Source organism: Artemia sp. Qi Xiang Cuo, chromosome 14 (assembly GCF_049724085.1).
Source record: "Artemia sp. Qi Xiang Cuo chromosome 14, ASM4972408v1, whole genome shotgun sequence".
Taxonomy (NCBI): Eukaryota; Metazoa; Arthropoda; class Branchiopoda; order Anostraca; family Artemiidae; genus Artemia; species Artemia sp. Qi Xiang Cuo.
This window is the reverse complement of record NC_142807.1, coordinates 40,344,779-40,368,792: the sequence shown is the minus strand read 5'-3', so window position 1 is coordinate 40,368,792 and position 24,014 is coordinate 40,344,779. Positions and strand designations below refer to the sequence as shown.

Sequence of the window (24,014 nt, the reverse complement as noted above, 5' to 3'; positions counted from 1 at the left end):
AAATGATGTTGATAAAGCATTTATTCAATCTGATACTGAGATTTTGTTAATTTTATGCGATGTATCCGAGAGGAGATGTTGATAAAAAAAATCACTCTAACACTTAGATTTTTTCAATTTTATCCGACAGAATCGACAAAGGATGCTGATAAGGCATTTATTCACCCTGCCATTTAGATTTTGTCAATTTTATCCAAAATATCTGAAAAAGGATGCTGATAAAGCATTTATTCACTTTGATGTTTAGATTTTATCAATTATATTCGTTGTATCTGATAAAAGATGCAGATGGAAGAAAATATATTCACTATTACACTTTAACGTTGTCAATTTTATCTCAGATATCCAAGAGAGAGATGTCTACACTGAATTTAACCCCTCTGATTCTCATATTTCGTCAATTTTAACCGACATATGCGACAAGGCATGTTGATATAGAATTTAATCACTCTGATACTTAGATTTTGTCTATTTTATCCGGTATATCCGACAAATGATGTTGATAAGGCATTTATTCACTCTGGTACTTAGATTTTGTCAATTTTATCCGATATATTCGACAAAGGATGCTGACGAAGCATTTATTCACTCTGGTACTTAGATTTTGTCAATTATATTCGATGTATCTGACAATAGATGTTGATAAAAAAAAATTATTCACTCTGACACTTAGATTTTGTCAATTTCATCGCATGTATTCGAGAAAGGGTCGTTGATATAGAATTTAATCAATCTGATACTTAGATTTTGTTAATTTTTATCTGATATACCTGGCAAATGATTTTTATAATGCATTTAGAGGATGTTGAAAAGCATTTATTCACTCTGATACTTAGATTTTATCAATTTTATCCCATGTATCCGAGAAAGGGATGTTGATATAGAATTTAATTACTCTGATACTTAGATTTTGTCCATTTTATCCGACATATCAGACAAAGGATGTTGATAATGAATTTATTCACTCTGGTACTTATATTTTGTCAATTTTATCCGTCATGTCCGATAAATGATGTTGATAAAGCATTTATTCAATCTGATACTTAGATTTTGTCAATTTTATCCGACAGAATCGACAAAGGATGCTGATAAAGCATTTATTCACCCTGACGATTCAATTTTTTCAATTATATTCGTTGTATCTAATAAAAGATGGTGATGGAAAAAATTCATTCACTCTGACACTTCAATTTTGTCAATTTTATCCGACGTAACCGACAAAGGATTTTGATAATTAGTTTATTCACTTTGATAGTTATATTTTTCAATTATATCCGACAGAGGATGATGATAATGAATTTATTCATTCCAATACATAGATTTTCTAGAATCTTAATGAGGAATCTGTTCAAATTTTCTAATAATTTTCCGAATTAAATTTCTGTATTGTGTAGCCAAGTGGTAGATTCAAGAAAGAATTTGTTGATAAGTTACTTACAATTTTTTCATAATACTTAGATTTTGTCAATTATATTTGTTGTAACTGATAAAAGATGTTGATAAAAAATAAAAAAAACTATTCACTCTGAAACTTAGATTTTGTCAATTTTATCACATGTATCCCAGAAAGGGATGTTGATATAGAATTTAATCACTCTGATACTTAGATTGTATCCGAGATATCCGACAAAGGCTGCTGATAAAGCATTTAATCACTCTGATGCTTAGATTTTGTCAATTATATTTGATGTATTTGACAGATGTTGATAAAAAAAATGTATTCACTCTGACACTTAGCTTTTGTCAATTTTATCCCATGTATTCGAGAAATTGATGTTGATATAGAATTTAATCAATCTGATACTTAGATTTTGTCAATTTTATCCGATATACCCGACAAATGATGTTGATAATGCATTTATTCACTCTGACACTTAGATTTTGTCAATTATATTTTATGTATCTGACAAAAGGTGTCGATAAAAAATTTTTATTCACCTGATACTTAGATGTTGTCAATTTTATCCAACATATCAGACAAATGATGCTGATAAAGTATTTATTCACTTTGATACTTAGATTTTGTCAACTATATTTGTTGTATCTGAGAAAAGGTGTTAATAAAAAACAATTCTTCACTCTGACGCTTAGCTTTTGCCAATTTTATCCCTTGTATTCAAGAAATGGATGTTGATATAGAATTTAATCAGTCTGATACTTATATTTTGTCAATTTTATCCGATATACACGACAAATGATGATGATATTGCATTTATTCACTCTGATACCTAGATTTAGTAAATTTTATCGCATGTATCCGAGAAAGGGATGTTGATATGGAGTTTAATCACTCTGATACTTAGAATTTAATCACTCTGATACTTAGATTTTGTCAATTTTATCTGACATATCCGATAAAGGATGTTGATAAAGTATTTATTCACTCTGATAATTACATTTTGTCAATTTTATTTGATGTATCTGACAGAGGATGTTGATGGAAGCGAATTCAATCGATAAAGAATGTTAATAAAGAATTTGTTCAATTTTTTTCATAATTTCCTGAATTAAATTTCTGTATTGTGTATCCTAGAGGTGAATTCAAGAAAGAGTTTGTTACTTACTTACTTACTATTTTTTTCATAATGACATATCCAACAACTGATGTTAATAAAGAATTTATTCATTCTGAAACTTAGATTTTGTCAATGTTATTCCATATATCTGACAATAAATGTATGAAAATTCCTTTTCTTAAATCTACAATGTTTTGAGATACACTCTAAGAGTTCGATATGCTAACATAATCTAGAAAACTTAAACATGTAATAATATAATACATAACATAGTTCGAATCAAATAAGGTCATGTAGAATATTAATACAAAAATATATTATGATACATTAATAATATCAATGGTCAACTTTGGACATTTTGAATCTGTTCCATAAAATAGTTCACCCTGTTCTCTCTTGATATTGTAGTTATTGTCTTCTCTTAGTTCGTAATCAGTATAATAATCATTATTCCATTTTGAGTCATATACAATTTTTACTGGTGTGTCATCGACAGGGTCAATATGCTTTTCGTCTTTGGTATTATTTGGTTCATTGACTGTTTGATCAATGGTAGTGACGTTTGCTGGTACTTTGTTTTTCATCGATTCATCTTTATATTCCATAGTGATATTTTCTACCAATGCCCTTTTTATTTTTCTGGCAATTTCACTGTCTATTATCACATTATTTTTACACAGGTAACACTTTTGGCACGTAGACAAGATATGGTCTATGATATTAGTAGAAGAGTAGGCCTTTCTTTTTTTGATTTTCCATTGAATGCTAATATCCGAAAGCTGACGATAGGATGTATCAGTAGGTAATGTGTTACCTGCAACAGTAGCAAGGAGTTGTCCTTTATCATCAACGATTATTTTATGTTGGCATTCTCTTTGAGTGCAATCATCTCTGGAGAACTCAATCTTTCATATCCACCAACATAAGAGTTGAATTTTTTCGGTAATTCCTTACTGTCATGACAATGCATGCATACATTTCCAATAGTGCTACCACTTGTACTTGTTTCAAAGTTTAAATACTTCTCCTTGTCGGCATTCAATGCTACAATAACATTGTCATATGAACACACTTTATTAAAATGCTCCATCTTCACTTTTTTTTAAAGATATGACTTATGTGTTTATAGTTCCACTGCATAAGATATACTGAGTTAAGTCATGCAATAGACTAGATAGTGTCTATAACCCGCAATAATGTACCAGTGGGAAAGCTGCATCGTGTCTCTGAGCAAGCATAGAGTACAATTTGTAGAGCCGTAAGCATATTTTATGTCATTTTAAGATACGTAAAAAAAAATGTTGAATAATTTCGAAGTGAAAAAAAAATTTCTAGTCTAATAAAAAAAAAGTGCTACTACAAACATTATTCTTCTAATAGTAAAGGTCATGACTAACGTGTCTATACCATTCCCATTTTGAGTTTGGAAAATATTAAATGTGATTTTTTATTGTTTTAAGTATGTTTCATCTCATTCGAACACATGTAAAAAAAAGTTAAAAAAAATATATCATGTTAAAAAAATAATGAAAAAAAATTCAAAAAAAACTTCAAAAAAATGAGGGGGGGGGGCCAAAAAGCGGGAGGGGAGGGGGGGCCCTGCGAGTTGTGGGATAGGGGACTTTTGGGGGGTTGAAGTCTCTGGTGGTTAGGGTCGCTGGTGCTTATTATCCTTGATGGTTAGTACTCACAAAAACCTTACTACTTGATTTGCAAGGATTTATAAGGTTTGTTCTGAATTTAATTATTAAAATTCTTTTATTGCCATCTACATCTCTCTTAGTATCAACTTTTCAGGATACCATAGCGTTAGACTCTATTTTAAACTGACAACACTGTTCAAACGCCACTTGTGTATTATACAGAACACATCGAAGAAGTAAAGCTATGTCAAGTCACAAGACCATTTTATCATTGTTAACCATTTTCATAGATTGATATTGTTCCAAATTTCTAATAAATAAGCTATGAGTTAACAACCCCGAGGGGTTACCTTAGCTGATAATCAGTTTAACCCTTTTTTCTCCACCTTCATAAGATTCATTTCGCAAATGCTATCTAGCTTTGTTTTTTCCCTATTATTCAATTAATATCGTTAGTATAGTCCAATTCGCAAATGCTATACCCTTTTTTTTGCAATTAGAGTGAGCTTTTACGCAAAATAATATAAAACCATATGCCGATCAATACATTCTGAGTATAGCATCCTATTCTTTAATTGGCAGCGACACATTCCTAACAAACTAGTCTTGACAAAAGGCAATTGTCCCAAAAAAATCAGAAACCAGTCTGATAGCACATACTTCAAAGAAATGGAACACTGGATGATGCATGGGTGATAGACAGCTTTTCCTACAAAATCATTCCTAAATACGCAATTTGACAATTTCTAGTTTTTGCCTTAAAAAAAACAAAAAAAAACACGTTATGATGAAAGTGTCTCAAAAACCAGTCTGCTTGCGTTATACAATCTCAATTATACTTTCAAAACGTTTTTGATCACTTTATAGGTATATAATATAAAAGGATTGGTCGCTTTTTGCAATATGCACGTCAAACTGCACTGTATATTGCATGCCTCAGGCGTAAGTTTCCTTGTAAGTTTCGGACTGTGTATATCGATACTACTATCAGCATTCTAACCAGGCCAGTGCGTACGTATGACAACGCTAGTTACTTACGTGTGTGTAAGACACTAAACGAAGGAGTATTTACTGGTTACACTATGCAATCCCCCCCCTCTCTCTCTCTCTTCCTCTCCCTCTTTTTGCATTATGGCGTATGGTCTTTTTCCGTCTGGTTTCGTTACACAATCTCAATTATACTTTCAAAACGTGTTTGATCACTTTATAGGTATATAATATAAAAGGATTGGTCGCTTTTTGCAATGTGCACGTCAAACTGCACTGTATATTGCATGCCTCAGGCGTAAGTTTCCTTGTAAGTTTCGGACTGTGTATATCGATGCTACTATCAGCATTCTAATCAGGCCAGTGCGTACGTATGACAACGCCAATTACTTACGTGTGTGTAAGACACTAAACCAAGGAGTATTTACTGGTTACACTATGCAATCCCCCCCTCTCTCTCTCTCTCTCCCTCTCTCTTCCTCTCCCTCTTTTTCTTGGACTTGAAACATTAGTTTTCTTTCGCTTGAACTCAATCTTTTTGATTGGAAAAATTAACAAATACGGGAAAATTATCAACTCTTTTATTTTCTTTTTTCTCGCACGAACTTGGTCTCTGTCTACCTTACCCCCCCTCTCTTTATTCCTCTTTCTTCTTGGTATTCAATCCTTCAATTTCTTTCTAGATCCATCTTTTCTCGGCACTACAACAACATTGCAAAATTTGAAGTAACTGTCTTTATGTTTCCCCCCATCTGTTCTGCATGTCATTATTCGTACTTTCTTAATTGTGCGTTAATTGTATTTTGATATCATGTGTTGTTTTTGTTTTCGAAAGTTCTTCAAAATCCTTCATTCGCTGCGTTGCGATTTAAGGTAATTTAAAGTCTTGTCACTGTCGTGATTGATGTATTTTCATTAAATAAATTAATGAATAATCAAGACTTATATAAGGTTGATGACGAGTAAGAAGACACTGAATGACGTAGTTGTGATTTCGATTTTAATTATAACTACCGCCAAAGGATATCTGTGTTAATGCTTAGGAATAGCATAGGCTAACACAGTTATCATGTTATAACAGCCACAAACACATTTCCTGCGTTTCCCATTTCAAAAATGCAATAAAAAGCCTACTAAAAGCCATTCAATCAACACATTTTTAAAGCTGATTTAATTTTTAGGTATAAATTGCTAGTATCAAACAGTTCGTGGTAACGAACTGTAAGTAAGGAACGACCCGGCTCAATGGTAACCGAAACTCTAGAAAACGGGTTATTGATACCAATAGATATATCAAAAGAATCAGATTTCAATGCTGATTTCAAATATATATTTTCCATCAAGTTTAGAGCTACCCATCAAAAGTTAAGTGCCCGAGAAAATTTGGCTGATTTTCAAAAAAGGGGGAAATACCCCCTAAAAATTATATAATCTTAATAAAAATCACACCATCAGACTCAACGTATCAGGAAATCCTACTGTAGAGGTTTCAAGCTCCTATCTACAAAAATGTAGAATTTTATATTTTTTGCCAGAAGAAAGATCGCGGATGCGTGTTTATTTGTTTTTTTTTTTGTTTGTTTGTTTGTTTTTTGTTTTTTGTTTTTTCCCAGGGGTGATCGTATCGACCCAGTGGTCCTAGAATATCGTGGGAGGGCTCTTTGGAACGGAAATTAAAAGTTCTATTGCCCTTTTTAAGTGACCAAAAAAAATGGAGGGCGACTAGGCCCCCTCCCACGCTTATTTTTTTCCCAAAGTCGCCCGATCAAAATTTTGAGATAGCCATTTTGTTCAGCATGGTCGAAAATACGATAAATATGTCCTTTAGGATGACTTAATCCCCCGAAGTTCCCAGAGGGAGGGCTAAAAGTTATGAACTTTACCCAATGTTAACATATAGTATTGGTTATTGGGAAGTATACAGAAGTTTTCAGGAGGTTTTTTTTCTGGTAGTGGGAGGGAAGGGTGGGTCGGTGGTTATGTTGGAGGATCTGTTCATGAAGGAAGTTTTCATGTGGGAAGGGAAATTGCCATGAAGGGGGCGCCGGACTTGCCAGCATAATTTATTGTTAATAGGGAAGTATACAACCATTTACAGGAAGGATTGTTTCTGGAGCGGGGGGGGGGCTAGAGGACGGGGTTACTCTGGAGAATAGGTCCGTGGAGGATATTTCTTGGGGGTAAGGGACATGTCTATGAAGGGGGCGCCGGATTTCCAAGCATTATTTAAGAAACGATCAGAAATTAAATAAAAAAAAAAAGTTTTTTCAACTGAAATGTAAGAAGGAATATTAGAACTTAAAAACAACAGAAATTATAACGCATGTGAGGGGGTTCTCCCCCAAGTCAACACCTCGCTCTTTACACTACATTTTTTTTTTAGTGCTTTCAAAAGAGCTATATCCTCTAATTAAACGGCCTTTGTGATTCCGAGGTTTCTGAATCAACTTTTTTTTCAGCTTTTAACGTGAAGAGCGTGGTATTGACTAAGGGGAGAACCCCTTCATATAAGTAATAACATATACGTAATAAAAAAAACAATAAAAAAACAAGCGATACGGCTCAATAGTAATCAAAACTTTTAAAAACGAAATTTTGATGTCAATAAATGTATCAAAAGAATGTGTTTATAATGCTGATCCTAAATATATAAATTTTATTAAGTTTAGTATTACTCATCAAAGGCTACGAGCCTGAGAAAATTTACTCGATTTTTTAAAGAGGGGGAAACATCCCCTACAAGTGAAAGAATTTTAATGAAAATCACACCGTCAGATTCAGCGTATCAGAAAACCCTATTACATAGGTTTCAAGCTCATATCTGCAAAAATCTGCAACTTTGTATTTTTTGCCAGAAGAAAAATATACGAATATAGAAGTTAGTTACGTAAGTTAATTTGTAAAGACATCCATTTAGCAAAAGAAAAGTAAAATTTTTATACAAATAAAAGCTGCATTAACTAAAAAACGATCAGAAATTAAATAAAAAAAACGAGTTTATTAAACTGAAAGTAAGGAGTGACATTAAAACTTAAAACGAACAGAAATTATTCCGTATATGAAAGGGGCTGGCCCCTCCTCAACGCCTCGCTCTTTGCGCTAAAGTTTGACTCTCTCTCACAACTTTATTTTTTAAAACAATAAAAAACTTTAGCGTAAAGAGCGAGGCGTTGAGGAGGGGACAGCCCCTTTCATATACGGAATAATTTCTGTTCGTTTTAAGTTTTAATGTCGCTCCTTACTTTCAGTTTAAAAAACTTGTTTTTTTTTATTTAATTTCTTCATAGCATTAAATTATAACACAGTGTCACAATATTCGCGATCTGGCTAGCGAAGCCACGAGTTGGCTTTTTATGAATATTTGCGATTAGTAGAAAGGTGCCAGACTTTTATATTGGCGTTTTGGCAAGAATTAGATAGGCTGTAAAATTGGATTCAGGTCCCTATTGAAAAATACGGCCTTTGGTTTCCAACGAAAAAACAGTTATAGAAACAGTTTTAATCTGCGTATTTTTATTGTTCAGATTAAAATATACAATAAAAAAGGAAAATTGTAGTTTTAATACAAAATTAAGAATGAATTTATTTGGCTCATAGAATCTATTATTTTTCTGATTATTTTCCTGCTAAATTAGGCATTGATCCTTGATAATATACGCTACATATTTTTATTGATTTATTTCAAATCTTCCCCATATTAATTTTTATGGGGATTTAATACTTTGAAAGATCACTATTTCGGCCATTATATTATATTATTTTTTTTTGTTCGTGTGGTCGAACTATTTAGAATTGATTTGGCAGTTCTGGAATGGACAGTCCCTAGAAATATTCTAGCATACCTGCTAGTAAAGCATTAAAAATAAGCTCAAAGGAAGTATCATCTGAGTAATTTGACAGCTTGGGGAGTTCCGTGTTATGTTACCCGCTTCGACTGAAAGCCTTACCGACACGGTTTACATATTATTTATCCTGTATGTATTAGATCCTGACGCCGCGCCGATTTATTGACGGGGAGCCGACGTGGAGAAAAATTTCGGTGGCGTTCCTGGCGTGGAGAAAAATTTCGGCGCCGCGCCGCCGATCTTTCTGTATTTAGCCTTATGTTTTTGCAGAGATTTGTTGATTGTGGTGTGCTAAGTAAGCTAGTGTGCTAAGCAAGTTTGTAAGTCTATCAATATTGATTTCTAACCAGAAAATGGGAATAAGAGCATACATACAGAGTAGGCAGTGGCGTATTTAAGGAGGGGGTGGGGGCTGGGTTCTCCAAAAATTTCATGAGATTTTCTTCAAGAGCTTGTTCTCTCACTTGCGACAGTCTTCGTGATTTTTTTCAGCATAGTTTGATAATTTCCTTGAAGTGCCTCTCAAAAACAAAATTTTCCCCTTTATAGATCTTACTTTGATTTTGTACATCTATTAAGACTACTCACTTTTAAGATCTATGTCACGTTATGAGCTGTAATTTGTCATTCACTTGGACATCCCATTCCTGAGCTTTAGTTTCCAGCTTGTTTCATTGCAATTTTTTTTTTATTTTAATCTTTGGATTAAGGGTTATCAGTTTCCTTCTTTCAAGTGACTCAGTATGCCGCGAAGCGGCAAAATATTTAGAATTTACAGGATTACAAAGTGTACTTTTCCCTAAAGATTTTCTTCTTTCATAAAAGTACGTGACACTGTCATGTGTAGCAAAATATTTGAACTCCATGGATCTGTTATAGTATTGAAAAGGCCACAACGGTTTTGATTTGTTTCGAATTTTACATACTGAAAACTGGGGGGATAACACCTTCAGTCGTTATTTTTTATTTAAAACGCAGGTAAAAACTTTAACTCATATCAAAAATTCTATGTTAAGAATATTTCTAAGAATCCTCGAGTTGTAAGTATATTCTTGAAATCTTGCAATCAATGCCATATTTTGCTTATTTTATTTTATTGCTCACTGTTCAACTTTGGTGAAAAAATAATATAGGTCAAACCAATGCAAGAACAGTAAATTCGGTAAGCGAATAACTTATTTCAGTTCAGTAATAGATTTTACTTTCTTAGTTCAAATTGAACCGATTTGTCAAAACTAAGAAAATGCAAAGTTAACGAATTTCGTATTTCACAAAATCCGTTCCAGAAAATTCTCTTAGATTCAGGGGTGGATCCAGGATTTTTTTTAGGGGGGGGGGTAAATATGTTGATAAAAAAAATTTAGGGGTGCGCAAAATACGTTGATCCGATAAACTTGCGTTAGGAGCAAGTTTAATTAACGCAAACTTGAGTTAATTAAGTAAATTACACCACTTTAGGCTACGCTAGGGGGGCGCGCGCCCCTCGCCCCCCTGTGGATCCGCCACTGCTTAGATTTCTAAAAGAAGAGAGGAACAAGATTAAAATTTTTTGCGAAATTCAACCAAATCCCCAACTTTTTCTCAAATTTGCGGAATGATTCTAGATCTTGGTTCGGCTTTAACTATATTTTATAACTAGACATATCACTACGAGACTTCCTTCGCAGAATTTATAAATTGTACTACTCAATTTTGTACCTTTTCTACTGGATACTGGAATTGATATCCAAATCGTATTGGAATTTTGGACTCTCTGAGATTTTGTAGTAACTACTCCTTTTTTGTTTTCTCGGATTCAGTATGATTTTGAACTTTTGGTCCAAATTCTCCCGAATCTAAAAAGTTTCGGGTGCTGTCCTCCCCCTCCTTTGCGACGCCCCTGCATGCTAGAATTTGAATAGAAAGCTGCACCCACTTGCTTTTACGTGCATTGCGGCTTCCGTTGTACAAATTTTTTTCTAGTTAAGGCCTGCAAACTGGGTCTAATTTAATGCAATAAGGTAGTTCCAAGACGTTGTTGTCTGTCGTTTTATTCCTCTTCCTTCAAACGGACTGAGTCCCTAGCTTCTTCTGTGTTCTGCTGCACACGAAGAACAAAAGCTGTTTCACTATTGTTCCACACACTGGGTTGAAAGGTAGAATACTGTGATTACTTGGTTTCATTGTGTACAACCACAGGTATCATGAAGACACAGACACGGAGAGAAGCAAACGCTACCGTTTATCGAATAGCAAGAGGCTAAAACGTCCGAAAAAAGGCTCTTGATCTTGCAGATTGTTGAGTGTCGTTGCTTGTGTCAATTTTTACTCAAATTTACGTGTGTCATTGTGTTGTACGTGCCCTTGGAGTTCTAAAGGGCTTTAACAGACTCCTCATCTGTTTATTCGGATTTGAACGATACGTCACTCGGGGTGTTTTGAGCAGATTCGAAACTCCTTCCTCATAGGAAAAATCGGAATCAACTGGCAGGTTTCCCTTAAAATCAGCTATTCGCCACCGAAAAGAAAACCGGCTTGGCTTCAGAGTCTATTGTATACATTGAATTGACAGCACTTTGCTTAACAATTAGTAAGAGATTAGACGGTTTCATCCTTTTAAACAAGCCTCTCATTAGCTTTTCGAATCGTTGATACCTTTAAGATTCTCTATCAATTTTAACTAAAATTGCTTTAGGAGGTTCCAGTGGTGCTGAGAAAAAAAAGATTGTTAATGAGCCCTTTGTCTTTGAGATAGTCAACCGACGCTGAGACTCATAAAATGATTTTTAGGGTATCGAATTACCTTAAATCCTTCTTTAAGAGAAGTCTTGGCTGCGTTGTCGTATAGTATTGCGTTTCAAGATGCTCATTTAGTGGTAAAGTTGCAGATTTTTCCTTTGATTCTTGAGTGGAAAAGGCTGGTGGAATTTTTTGGTAAGATTGAACAAAATATTCTTGTGGCTGATTCCAGTTCCCTAATCCCCCAATTCAACGGTCTAGTTCAGTATCTGCTGCAAATATCCTTTCCTTTTTAGGAACATCTGGCTAAACTTGGAGACTACATACAAGAAAATGTACAATCGTGGCATGCCTTTAGGAGAATCAAGAAATGTCTCTCGTAATTTAAAGCATATAACTTTAATGCAGTCTGTTGTTTCAAAGCCGTATACATCTGACTGTTCTAAATAGAAGGAATTTAAGGAGAACCTTTTTATTTATTGCATTTATTGCAATAAATTTATTATTTATTGCAAGTTCAGTTTTTCCTCTTAGCTATGTTCAGAGTCCAGAGTTCAGGGGACTCTTCGTCTCTTTAGATTTTATATTTTAATTCCAAGCTTGAAAAGAGTAACATTGGCTATGATGACATAAACTCATTAGCCCTACTTGGAAGAAAACAGACAAATATTCGACTGTATTATATTTACTTACTTCTACCATCGGCTATCGAAATTGATTGAGAAATTAATCCGTAGCAAATTCTCGTCAACTGATGGCGTGTCCATTTATCTTGATTTATAGGCCAAAAGATGACAGCTTACAGAGTAGTAACAACCTCATTTCCCTCCAAGAGTGAAATAAACCTTCCCCTGGGATGTACAAGGCTGATCACGTTTATAAAGCTTACAGAATAGGGGAATGAGTACAAGATTCAACAGAAGATGAAGCATTTCATCACTGAACACGGTGCCAATATGGTATCAGTGTGAAGACGAAAGTGACGAAGAACGGACACAAGACTCTATTGCTTTGTCCATACGTTGCATCTCACTGTAGGGGTCGCATTGCAAGAAGTTGACGGTGTTTCTTCAGTCTTGCTCAAGGTCTTTAAGTTTTGTCAGGTTTGTTAGAAGCAGTCAAATAGCTGCCGATCTTCTCCGCGAATACAGTTTCTCTGGTGGTGATTGAATGAACCGGAACTCACAGCTAGTGCGTTCAGTCCTTTCCTCTCTTAAGATTCCCCTACTATTTTTGAAAGGGGTATTACGACCTATAAACAACTCCTATTATAACATCTAGTGTCATGGCTTGAGGCCACTGAAAAACTGGTAACTAGAGTTTAACCCGAAAGAGGTGTTATATCATCTATACTTAGTCCATAATTTATGGATCTGACGAGCTTGTTTGAACCAGAATCAGAGAGCTATCCACGCAGCAGGTTTATTCGAAAGCCAGCCAGTTCATTTAAAACAGCCATGAGCAGAGGAATATAAGTTTATACTGCGACAAGAACTTCATCCTTTCAACAATGTATGATCTTTTTTCCGGCTCGCATGCTACGCTGCCAACGAAGAAGAGATAAACTGTTCCCTTTCTCTTGCCACTTTTGTATCCGGGAGAGCAAGAACTAGATATAGGAATAATATGGCTCCTGAAAATAATTGTGTGTCCTGGCCAGCAAAGTGTCCTCCCTTTTTGTTGTCATACCATCCAATAATGAAGTACTGTAACACATTGGCAATGGTGACATAGACTCATTAGCCTTACTTGGAAGAAAACAGACAAATATTCTACTTTATTATATTTAGTAAGACAGCACTTGAATACCCCCGCCTCGCCGAGCGGTGATGAAATGGTGTTCAGTATTGTAGGGAGGATTTTGGTTCTGCAGAGGACAAGATTAGCAACAAGGATATTTTTTAAATGCTCGTATTTTTTAAATGCCCTTTTTGAAATGTTTGCTACATCTATTAGTGTATTTTACTGCTTTAAAGGGAAATATGTTGCAATTGAATTGAAAGTCGTTGATCGAACTGTAATTGGTTGGGGAAAAAAAAATGTGGTAACCAATAATCGAATTGTGTTTGCTTGAAAACGACAAGTTAAACTGACAAATTGACCAATTTAAGTGCTCTCTCGATTGCCAATGCCTGTCATGGAAAGTAAAGTCTGACTTTGTTTTTGAAAATGTTGTTCTTTGGTTGATATTATAAAAAAAAAAATTCTTTAACTGGAAGTAAGGAGCGACATTAAAACTTAAAACGAACAGAAATTATTTCATATATGAAAGGGGTTGTCCTCTCCTCAACGCCTCGTTCTTTACGCTAAAACTTTTGATTTTTATAAGAAATAAAGTTGTGAGACAGAGTCAAACTTTAGCGTAAAGAGCTAGGCGTTGAGGAGGGGACAGCCCCTTTCATATATGGAATAATTTCTGTTCGTCTTTACGTTTTAATGTCGCTCCTTACTTTCAGTTAAAAAACTTGTTTTTTTTTAAATTTAATTTCTGAACGCTTTTGAATTAATACAGGTTTTGATTTTGGCTCACTGTACATGAATAACTAAAACGAAATTTGCATATTAATTTTACTCTTTTTTGTTTAAATGGCTTTCTCGAAAGTTGTTTAATTTTATTTACGAACGTTTTTATTAGTAATAAATACGCGTAACTTACGAATTAACTTACGTAACGAACTTCTATATTCGTATATTCTTATTACGTATATTAGGGGTTTCGCCCCCTAGTCAATACCACGCTCTTTACGCTAAAGTTCAAATTTTGTTCTAATTCCTTAAGAACGACCCCTTAATAACAAAGGCCGTTAATTAAAATAAATAGCTCTTATGAAAGTACTAAAAAAAATTATGAGTGTAAAGAGCGAGGTATTGACTAGGGGGCAAACCCAATCATATACGTAATATTTTCTGTTCGTTTTAAGCTTTGAAGTGCTCCTTACTTTCAGTTGAAAAACTTGTTTTTTATATTTAATTTCTGATCATTTTCCGGTGCCCGCTTCATAGTAATGTCCCTTCCCCCATGAAAACTTAATCAATGGAAAGATCCTCCCAAGTAATCCCCGACCCACCCCCTCCACAATACCAGAAAAAATTCCCCCTGAAAATGTCTGTATGCTTCCCAATAGCCAAAACTATATGTAAACATTGGGCAAATTTCGTAAATTTCAGCCCTTCCCCTGGGGACTGTGGGGGATTAATCGTCTTTAAAGACATAGTTATTATATTTTTAGACCATTCTGAACAAAATGGCAATCTCAAAATGTTGGTTGGGTGACTGGGAAAAAAATGAGCGTGGGAGGGGTCCTAGTTGCCCTCCATTTTTTGGTCAATTAAAAAGGGCACTAGAACTTTTAATTTCCGTTCAAATGAGCCCTCCTGCGATATTCTAGGACCACTCAGTCGATATTATTACCCCTTAAAAAAAAAAAAAAAAAAACAAATAAACACGCATCCGTGATCTTTCTTCTGGCAAAAAATACAAAATTTCACATTTTCCAGATAGGAGCTTGAAACTTCTACTGTATGGTTCTCTGATACGCTGACTCTGATGGTGTGATTTTCATTAAGATTCTATGACTTTTAGGGTGTGTTTTCCCCTTTTTTCGAAAATAAGTCAAATTTTCTCAGGCGCATAACTTCTAATGGGTAAGACTAAAGTTGATGAAACATATATATATATATATATATGAAATCAGCATAAAAATCTGATTCTTTTGATGTATCTATTGGTATCAAAATTCTGTTTTTTAGAGTTTCGGTTACTATTGAGCTGGGTCGCTCAATACTTACAGTTCGTTACTACGAACTGCTTGATGCTGTATCTTACAAAAGCAAAGATTTTGCCGTCTACTGTATATGTCCTAAGCCTGCTTTAGCGTTAACTTATTGCTTCAATTTTTTTTATATTGGGTTTTGAACCCTTTTTCTGTCGACTGTAAATCGAAAAGGTAATTCCTAGACTCCGTTATTTATTGCAGGTTACTATTGAGCCGGGTAGCTCCTTACTTACAGTTCCTTACCACGAACTGTTTGATTCTGTATCTTACAAAAGCAAAGATTGTGCCGTCTACTGTATATGTCCTTAGCCTGCTTTAGCGTTTACTTATTTCTTCAATTTTTTTTATATTGCGTTTTGAACCCTTTTTCTGTCGACTGTAAATCGAAAAGGTAATTCCTAGACTCCGTTATTTATTGCATGTTACTATTTCGGTTACTGTTGAGCCGGGTCGCTCCTTACTTACAGTTCCTTACCACGAACTGTTTGATTCTGTATCTTACAAAAGCAAAGATTGTGCCGTCTACTGTATATGTCCTAAGCGTGCTTTACCGTTTACTTTTTGCTTCAATTTTTTTTATATTGGGTTTTGAACCCTTTTTCTGTCGACTATAAATCGAAAAGGCATACATAACTCCGTTATGTATGCTTTTATTGCAGGGAATAAGTTATTTTATTTCTTTTGTGTATAGACTGAGAATGCAATAAAATATTATTCATAGAGATAACAACATAAAAAAAAAGATACAAATATTGTGAAATTGACTTAATGTCAACTTGTTTCGGTCATAACGGTAAATAGCTTGACATATTTTTAGTATCTAAGGATGTAAAATAACCCTGTTGAATCTGGGTTGCCTGCTGCTTTGAGGCTTATTTTAAATTGAGTATCCGATAATTATCTTTTTTTCACGTACTTTAAGAATGACAAATTCCTGTGTTTCTCTGATTGCGGATATTATGATAGTTTGATCTATTTCTTGCAGGTCAATTCGTGCCCAAGTGATGCAGTGGTATCCTGTCAAAAAGATTTTTCTGTTTCCTTCTTTCTTCCTTTTTGTTTTCATTGTTGTCGAATTTTCAAGCAGCCCCGGTAGTGAAAGCTATGGTAAGAAAAATACTTGTCTCAATTATTTGCGCGTAAGGTTGTGCACTTTTCGCTGTAAATTTACACAAATTTGTACCTTCGATCTTACCTCCAGGCTGGAATGTAGGAACTTACTCAGAGCATGGGTCAGCTTCGTCAGAATAGCTGATAAAGAGTGTTTCATATGTAACATACTAAAATATGAAAAACTGGTGGGTCAACACAATAGGCTTCATTCTCCTGGCATAGACTAATGAAGATAAAGTTAAGCCAGTTTGTAATGGGAGCCTGTTTTTACCCCCCCCCCCGGAAAAATACCCCTCCACGGTGTAAAATACAACCCCCCCCCCCTGTGGCAAATACATCCCCCCCCGTTGCCGGTTGGTATCCACTAACTTTTGACTTATAAAAAAAAATGACTTGAACTGTCAATTTCTGATGTAATGAGCATCCTCCGAAGTTTCTGTAACGATTAGGTGGAGGTGGGAATGAGGAAGGGACAGTCTCTCTCCTTTCCGGAATAATTTATGCTCATTTTGGGGTTTAATGTTACTCTTTACTTTGATAATAACATCGTAGACCAGAAGTATTGCCAGAATTCAAGAGGGATTAAATACCAATCCTATTTTTATTTCACGTTTTATGTGTTTAAAAAAAAATTCTAACCTCCCTCCACAAAAAATACCCCCCCCCCCAAAAAAAAGTCCTGGATACGGCCCTAGGGATTATGTATTAATTTCTATCTCCACCCTCCCCTTGTCTTTACCTTAGAACTAATTCTGTATGTATCTGAAGGCTTAATGAGACTTTGGATTTTTTTGGCATTAAAATGCACCCATTTTGTATAGGAGGGGAGCTTCTCCTTCCTCATCGCCACCTCCACCTTATGGTCGTAGAAACTTCAGATGATGCTCATTCGATCATAAATTGCGAGTTCTAGTCCTTTTTTTTCAAAGTCGAAAGTGATTGGAGACCAACCAGCCGGGGAGGGGGAATTTTCCAAGGGTTTATTTTCCGTTGGAGGGGGGGGGGCAAACGCCTAGAATCGTTTGTAATGTGTGTGAATCCAAAACAAAGAGGTCCATTATCTATGGACTGACTATACTGTCTCTCAGCGAATCATGGCTAACTTTTTTAGCCATTCAAATCGTAGTGTTATCTTTACCAGTCGGTGTAGAGTGGATGCTTAAAGATGAAAAGGTGACGTTGGGTAGTGAAAAGATTGATCAGGTGGGCAGCTTCACTTACCTTGGTAGTATTATTAGTAAAGACGGTGGGAGCAGTGAAGATGTTAAAAGTAGAATAGCCAAAGCTCAGTGTGTTTTTTCACAGTTAAAAAAAAATCGGAAGAATAGGAAGATAAGTCTGCAAACCAAGATTAGAATATTAAAAGTTACAGTGATGACAGTGGTCAAATATGGCTCTGAAGCATGGGCGCTCCAAAAAGCGGATGAAGATTTGCTAGATGTTTTCCAGGGGAGTTGCCTAAGGATTGTTCTGGGTACCCGGCTGACTGACCGTATTTCAAATAGTAGGCTGAACGAAAAATGTAGTTCAATACCGCTTTCTAGGGCTCTAATGAAAGAAATATTGAGGTGGCTAGGACACGTTATGTGGATGAAGGACCATAGATCGTCAAAAATTGTACTATTCGGCAAATTACCGAGAGCTTGGCGGAAGGCAAGTCGTACGCGTTTGGGATTGGAGGATATCGCTAAGATAGATTTGATAGGAATAATACTTTCCCTAGAGAGATTAAAGCGAGGAGCCTTAAGTAGATCACGATGGTCGAAGAGAGTGTGTAGCTGTGTTGACCTCTGGTGGCTTGGTGTTGTGGTGAGTTATTAGTAGTAGTAGTAGCGATCCACTGAATCCGACCTTAGTTTCCCAAAATAGCCGTCAAAACTTAATTTAAAATTAGCATATAAAACACCCAGTAAGTTCAACCGAAACAAAGTGTGATGCTCCAGGGGCTATAATCCTCAGTTTTGGACTACATGTATAAAAAGCCTGTTATTACAATAATTAAATGTCCAGATTGGGCTATTTTCCTTTATTTTAGAGATATATCGGGGCACCGGGCACGTCATCATTGCCTGACACGCCACTGGTCTTTCGTCAGGTTAATTATTTGGTTTTGGGTAACTGGTAAACTTTCACTTTAAGAAATTTGCATTTGGGTTTGATAAAATAATTCCTTCAGGGAGACGGTTCAGCATTAGTGAGCAGTACTGGGCAAACCTATTTTAAGCGCTCTTTTTACTTAGGCGTTTTCTTCCCTCAGTAATCAAAGCGAGCTTGGTACAATCTGAAACATAGACTGAAAGCCCCTGACCCTGCGAAATGAACTTCTTACAAAGTAGAAGAATAGAAAATATCTTTATTTACAATAAATATTAATGCCTATCATACGGTTTTTATTGTTTTCATTGACTGGAAAAAATAACGGTTTTGTTAATTCAGAAATAGAACACAAACTAGACGGTTTTGACTATTTATTAATGAAATATAAACAAAAAATGAATTTACATCTTTATAAGCTTTGCATTTACTCTTTTAAAACTTATTAATTCAGGTAAAAAAAAAGTCCTGCACAGAGCGTGCTATCGGTAAAAAGGTAAGATTCACTTGAAGTTGACAAGATGAAAAAGGTAGAAAAAGAGTCCCACCCATGAAATAAGTGTTTTCTGCAAGAAAAGAATCGCAAATATATTTTTCCGGTGACAGACTTCTAAGTAAATTATAAATCTTCATGATGCTAACTTGATTGTGTGTGCGTGTCTGTGTGTGTAATTTTTTTGAACCCCCCCCTCCCCCAGAGGTCTTGTGTTTAAGAAATGTATTTGAAAAATTGCAGAATATTTAGTATTTTGGTATATTTGATTGTGGTAAGAGCTTTTTGGTAAGACGAATGCTGAAGGATTAATGGATTTGCTGCTTTAAAATACGTGTTTGAGTCATTATTGCGACTTTAAAGATTTTTTTTCTACTTTTTTGCATGACATATGTATGTAAAGTCATAGCCCCCTAGACATCCATTGTCCCTTCTCTCTGGAAGAAATATATGTATCTATCCAGTTGCATGTGGGCTTAGTGTGCAACCTGTTAGGCCTTGTTTTTTCTCAATAGATCTTTGAGTACCTATCTAGATATCAAAATTATCTTCTGCGCTGTATTAAAATTCGGCTGTAACCACAGGAATCAATAGTTCAGTTTATTGACATGAGCAATTAGTAGCTAAAGAATTTTGGATTCTGTCCATCACATCATACGGACTTGGATTGTATACACATCAACGGGTTAATATTCGTATTAATGTCTTGCTATTTTTCTTTAGAACAACATAGAAAAAAATAAGGAGAAGAAAACTGCTGCTTTCGGTGGGGTCGTACTGGAGATCTTGATCAGGGGGGGATGACTATTAAAATATACTTTTAAAATCAGATTTTTATTCGATGCTTCAAAGGAGTATGGGTTTAGAACAGGGTCCCTCCTCCACTGCAACCACAGAGAAAAGAATCATCACAATTCTGGCCCCCTCCCTACATCCTAAGACTCTGGACCCACAACTTGTTATTGCGAAATTTTACAGCTGGTCCCTCGGGGCCTCTGACCTTTTTTGATCAGTAATTATGGTTGCCTTGCGGAATAGCCATTTGTTGCTTCAAAAATGCGGAATTGCAACCATTTCCACGCAAGCTATTATTAGAAGGAAAAAAGAGACCAATTGCTGGCTAATTGTAATTGAAGCTATGAAAAAGATATTAATACGCACATGAGATATTGTACGGTGAGGTATATTTGCTCTTAAAATTAGTCCAAAGGACTCTGCTATGAAAATCTGGACCTAAAATAACACTATTATTATGCGATAATTTTGATTTTTTTTTTTGCCAGCGCACTACCGAAAAGTCTGTGTTTTTGTTTAATCTGTCAAATTTCAACGGAGTTGCAAAGCTTGGAACCATTTAAAGGAACTTTTTCTTGAGATACGCCATACTTCTTAAAATGTAAGCTACAGGTAAGTTACCCGAGCCAACTATGTTTTTTTTCTAAGGAAAAGCCTTCTTTTCCTTCGTGGTAAAAATTTGATTTCCTAACTAGATGTGCAAAGTATTTTTACTAAAGAAATACCAGCTAATTATTTCCTATTATTTCGAAAATTAAATTTTCGAATGAAAGTTCAGTTTGGCTAGTTTATACTTTATGAAGTAAGAGAAACCGAATATGTAGCTTCATTTTGTCTCTTGAATAGTTTCAATATATTACACTTTATTCCACTGACTTTGGTTTGCGTGCATTTGTATACTTATTCATACAAAATTCTTTTACTATTTTTTAGATATTTACAATAACTCAGCCACAGAACAAACAAAGATAGAATATGACTTGAAGGAACTGCTAAGAATCCAAAAAAATAGGAAGAAAAGAATAAGAAACGTTTGTCATGATGCTTATGGCAATTTGCATGGACTCCATAGAAAATCATTAAATATGAGTAACTTGGATCATATTATATCGGTCGATCAGCAACACCTTTTGTATTGTTATGTTCCAAAGGTAAGGGTATTGTTCCAGATTCAGCTTTGAGTTTAATTTTGCTTGATGTCGGTTCTCTTTTCGTCTCGATTTCTTTAGGATTGTTGAAGAAGACAACAGATTGTCCAAATTTGCGAATGCTCTGATCTTGCTTTGTCATGTGTAGCTGCAGTAATCAAAAAATTTTTATGTTCAGTAATAAAATAGGCCCGTTTTTCACTAATCAATTTACTAAGATCTCATTTCGTCGATCTAAGGCCTGTATTCTCTGATTTTGCGTTTTGTATTTAGTGCTTAATTCTCTGTCATGAGTGTAAAGACAACAATCCTCTTTGAAGCCTGTCATTTAAAGAACATTACAATGGCAATCACTTGCTAACCTCGGCAAGTATTCCTTCCATGAATAGGAGAGCACCTTGATGATATTCTCAATTTTTACTTGAGAGGAGAATGAGTTTGATGATAAACCAAAAAGGCCTGAGAAACCAATCGTTTAGTTCTCTCATAAGCTTTACAAAATTTTCTCCCTTTTTGTGGTGAGGTCTCAGCGGTATGATTTGTATGGACCTAATATTTAGAAGAGTCAAAAACCGAGCGACGAGCGTTGAATTTTTCGGCTATGATTTGATTACCGACTAGTTGTTGTACAAGGTCGATTTATTTGAGTCACCCAAGATACATAAAAAACCATTTCAATATCCACCACTCAGTTTTCTAGCTATTTTTGCATGCGAGAAAAACCACCAAAGTTTTTTTTTAAGCCATAAAACTTCTAAATATTCTTGAAGCAAAATCAAATATACTGCGGGAAGGGATTGAATTCGTTGGTGATTAGTTTGGGTCAGTGGGGTGTACATATCAGTTTCTTATAGATCCCTTCAAATTGCTGCAGCTAAACGAGTCTCAAACTGGACCATTTTTCATTTGAAGCCGCACCAGCTGGTCAATAATTCTCATAAACGTTTTGTAATACGTATGAAAGAAACTTCAATTTAAACTGCGACTAATTTACCATAGTCAAACCAGATACTGGCCCTGTGGATCCAAACACACTCAAATAAGCCGCTCACATTTGCTAAAAAGATGTTAAATGAAACTCAGAGAGGAAAGAAAATAACAAAATGAAAAATAAAATCAAAAAAGGTGAAAAAACGAGGATATTGTCAGCCAGTGGCGAACCACGAAGAAGAAGAAATAAGCAAATATTTCGACAAGGACCTCCGCCATGTCGTCCTCAGTGCTAAACAAAAAAGAAAGAAGAGAAAAAGAAACCAACGAAAATCGAAGTTTACTTGACAACGACAGAACAGAAACTAAATAAGAACCAGGTTGGAATCAATGAAAAAGAAATCTACCAAGATGAAAAACCAACAAAGAGAAAAATCTCAGTGAAAAAAAAAAACAACAACAAACGAGACTGCGGCCAGTGGACAGAAAAGAAACGACAAATGCAAAACAATGCGGATATTTCACCTGGATCTAAACAAGGCGTCTATAGCACGAAAGACTGCACGAGCCGCAGTCTCGTTTGTTGTTTTTTTTTTTCACTGAAATTTTTCTCTTTGTTGGTTTTTGTTATGGCTGGCCAGTTCGGCTTAAGACCTTTCATTCTACCAAGATGATTGAGCAATAATCCTTTGTTTTGCTGTAGCTTTAGCTGGCCTACAAATTCGTTCATCATTTGATGTGCAAATAGGTTCTTTCAAGTTATGCCGGGCAAGAGTATTGGTTGAATTCTTCAAAATTAAACTTTCATAAATTGGGCTTAATGAAATGTCTCCAGTATATCTATTTGTTGCTAAATTTTGGTTTATGTAATTTTTTTTTATCTCAATTGCCACTTTATAAATTTGTGATAGGCCACTTACGGTAGATATTAAGGTTGCCTCGTCCAAAAGAACCGAATGTTTTTAATTTCTAAATATATGCTGGGCCAAAGCTGAATAAAAGTCGTAATTTCTATTTTAAAATCTCAGGGACTTATCTATTGAAATTTTGTGTTCATGCAAACGTTCACCTAGGTGTTGATGAGTCCTACCAATGTAAAATTTCCCACATGGACACGGGATTCTGTAGACACCACTACCCATTACAGGGTCAGTTCTATCCTTTCCTGAGTTGAAAAAATGTTCAAAATTTTGTTCAGTATTGAAAGAAACAGAGAGAATAATTTTGTTTTTTTAATTTTTCCAAGTTCGTCCGCTAATTTTTGGGAGGTAGGGTAAATTGATGGAATTTTTTTTTTCAAATTCTTAGGTAACTAAATCGAGGGAGACAGACTCCATATTTTCTTGTTTTATCTTTTTTAATCGTCTATCTATGATATTTTCAATAATTTTGATTGGGTAACCATTGCAGAATAGAATATCCTTGACATAGTTTAATTCAGAATTTATATGATTACGAGAACAGATTTTTAAAACTCTGTCGACTAAAGAGATTATTACCCCTCTTTTCACAGAAGGAGGGGAATATGAAGAGAAATGTAGATATCGATCATTATGGGTCGGCTTTCTATATATAGAAAATTCAAGGCTAGGAGCAGTTTTTATAATCAGTGGTATGTCTTATTTCATCTTGCCACTTTCAAGTTTCAACTTAGCTGATGACAGAAACTTCGCAACTAATTAACTGCTAGTAATTTGTTCGTCAAAAATGTTAAGCCTTTGGTGTCATTTTCTCTTTAGTAAATTAAATCCGGTCAAATGGGCGTATTTATAGACGACTGACGACACATTTCTTGCGGTTTTCTTTTGGCTAGAGTACCTGACCCTCTTTTTTCAAATACTTATTCATAGGACTTTCGATTTCCTATATTACGTAAATTCTAAAAACTAATTTTAAAGTCTGGTTTTTATTTAATGAAGAGCAATTATAAGGAGAATGACTGTTAAAAATGAGATC

The 24,014-nt window shown here is 35.0% G+C and overlaps 1 protein-coding gene across 4 annotated transcripts in view; it reads left to right on the top strand.

Annotated features, from left to right (window-relative positions):
- Positions 1-24,014, top strand: part of LOC148944463 (carbohydrate sulfotransferase 11-like) — an 89,165-nt gene that overhangs the window by 58,236 nt on the left and 6,915 nt on the right. For all 4 annotated transcript variants that reach the window (XM_089100660.1, XM_089100658.1, XM_089100657.1 and 1 more), the window contains 2 exons: positions 16,471-16,592; positions 20,914-21,131. In XM_089100660.1, coding sequence (XP_088956786.1) covers positions 16,490-16,592; positions 20,914-21,131 — 321 coding nt within the window. In that variant the 5' untranslated portion in view covers positions 16,471-16,489. The remainder of the gene's footprint in view (positions 1-16,470; positions 16,593-20,913; positions 21,132-24,014) is intronic.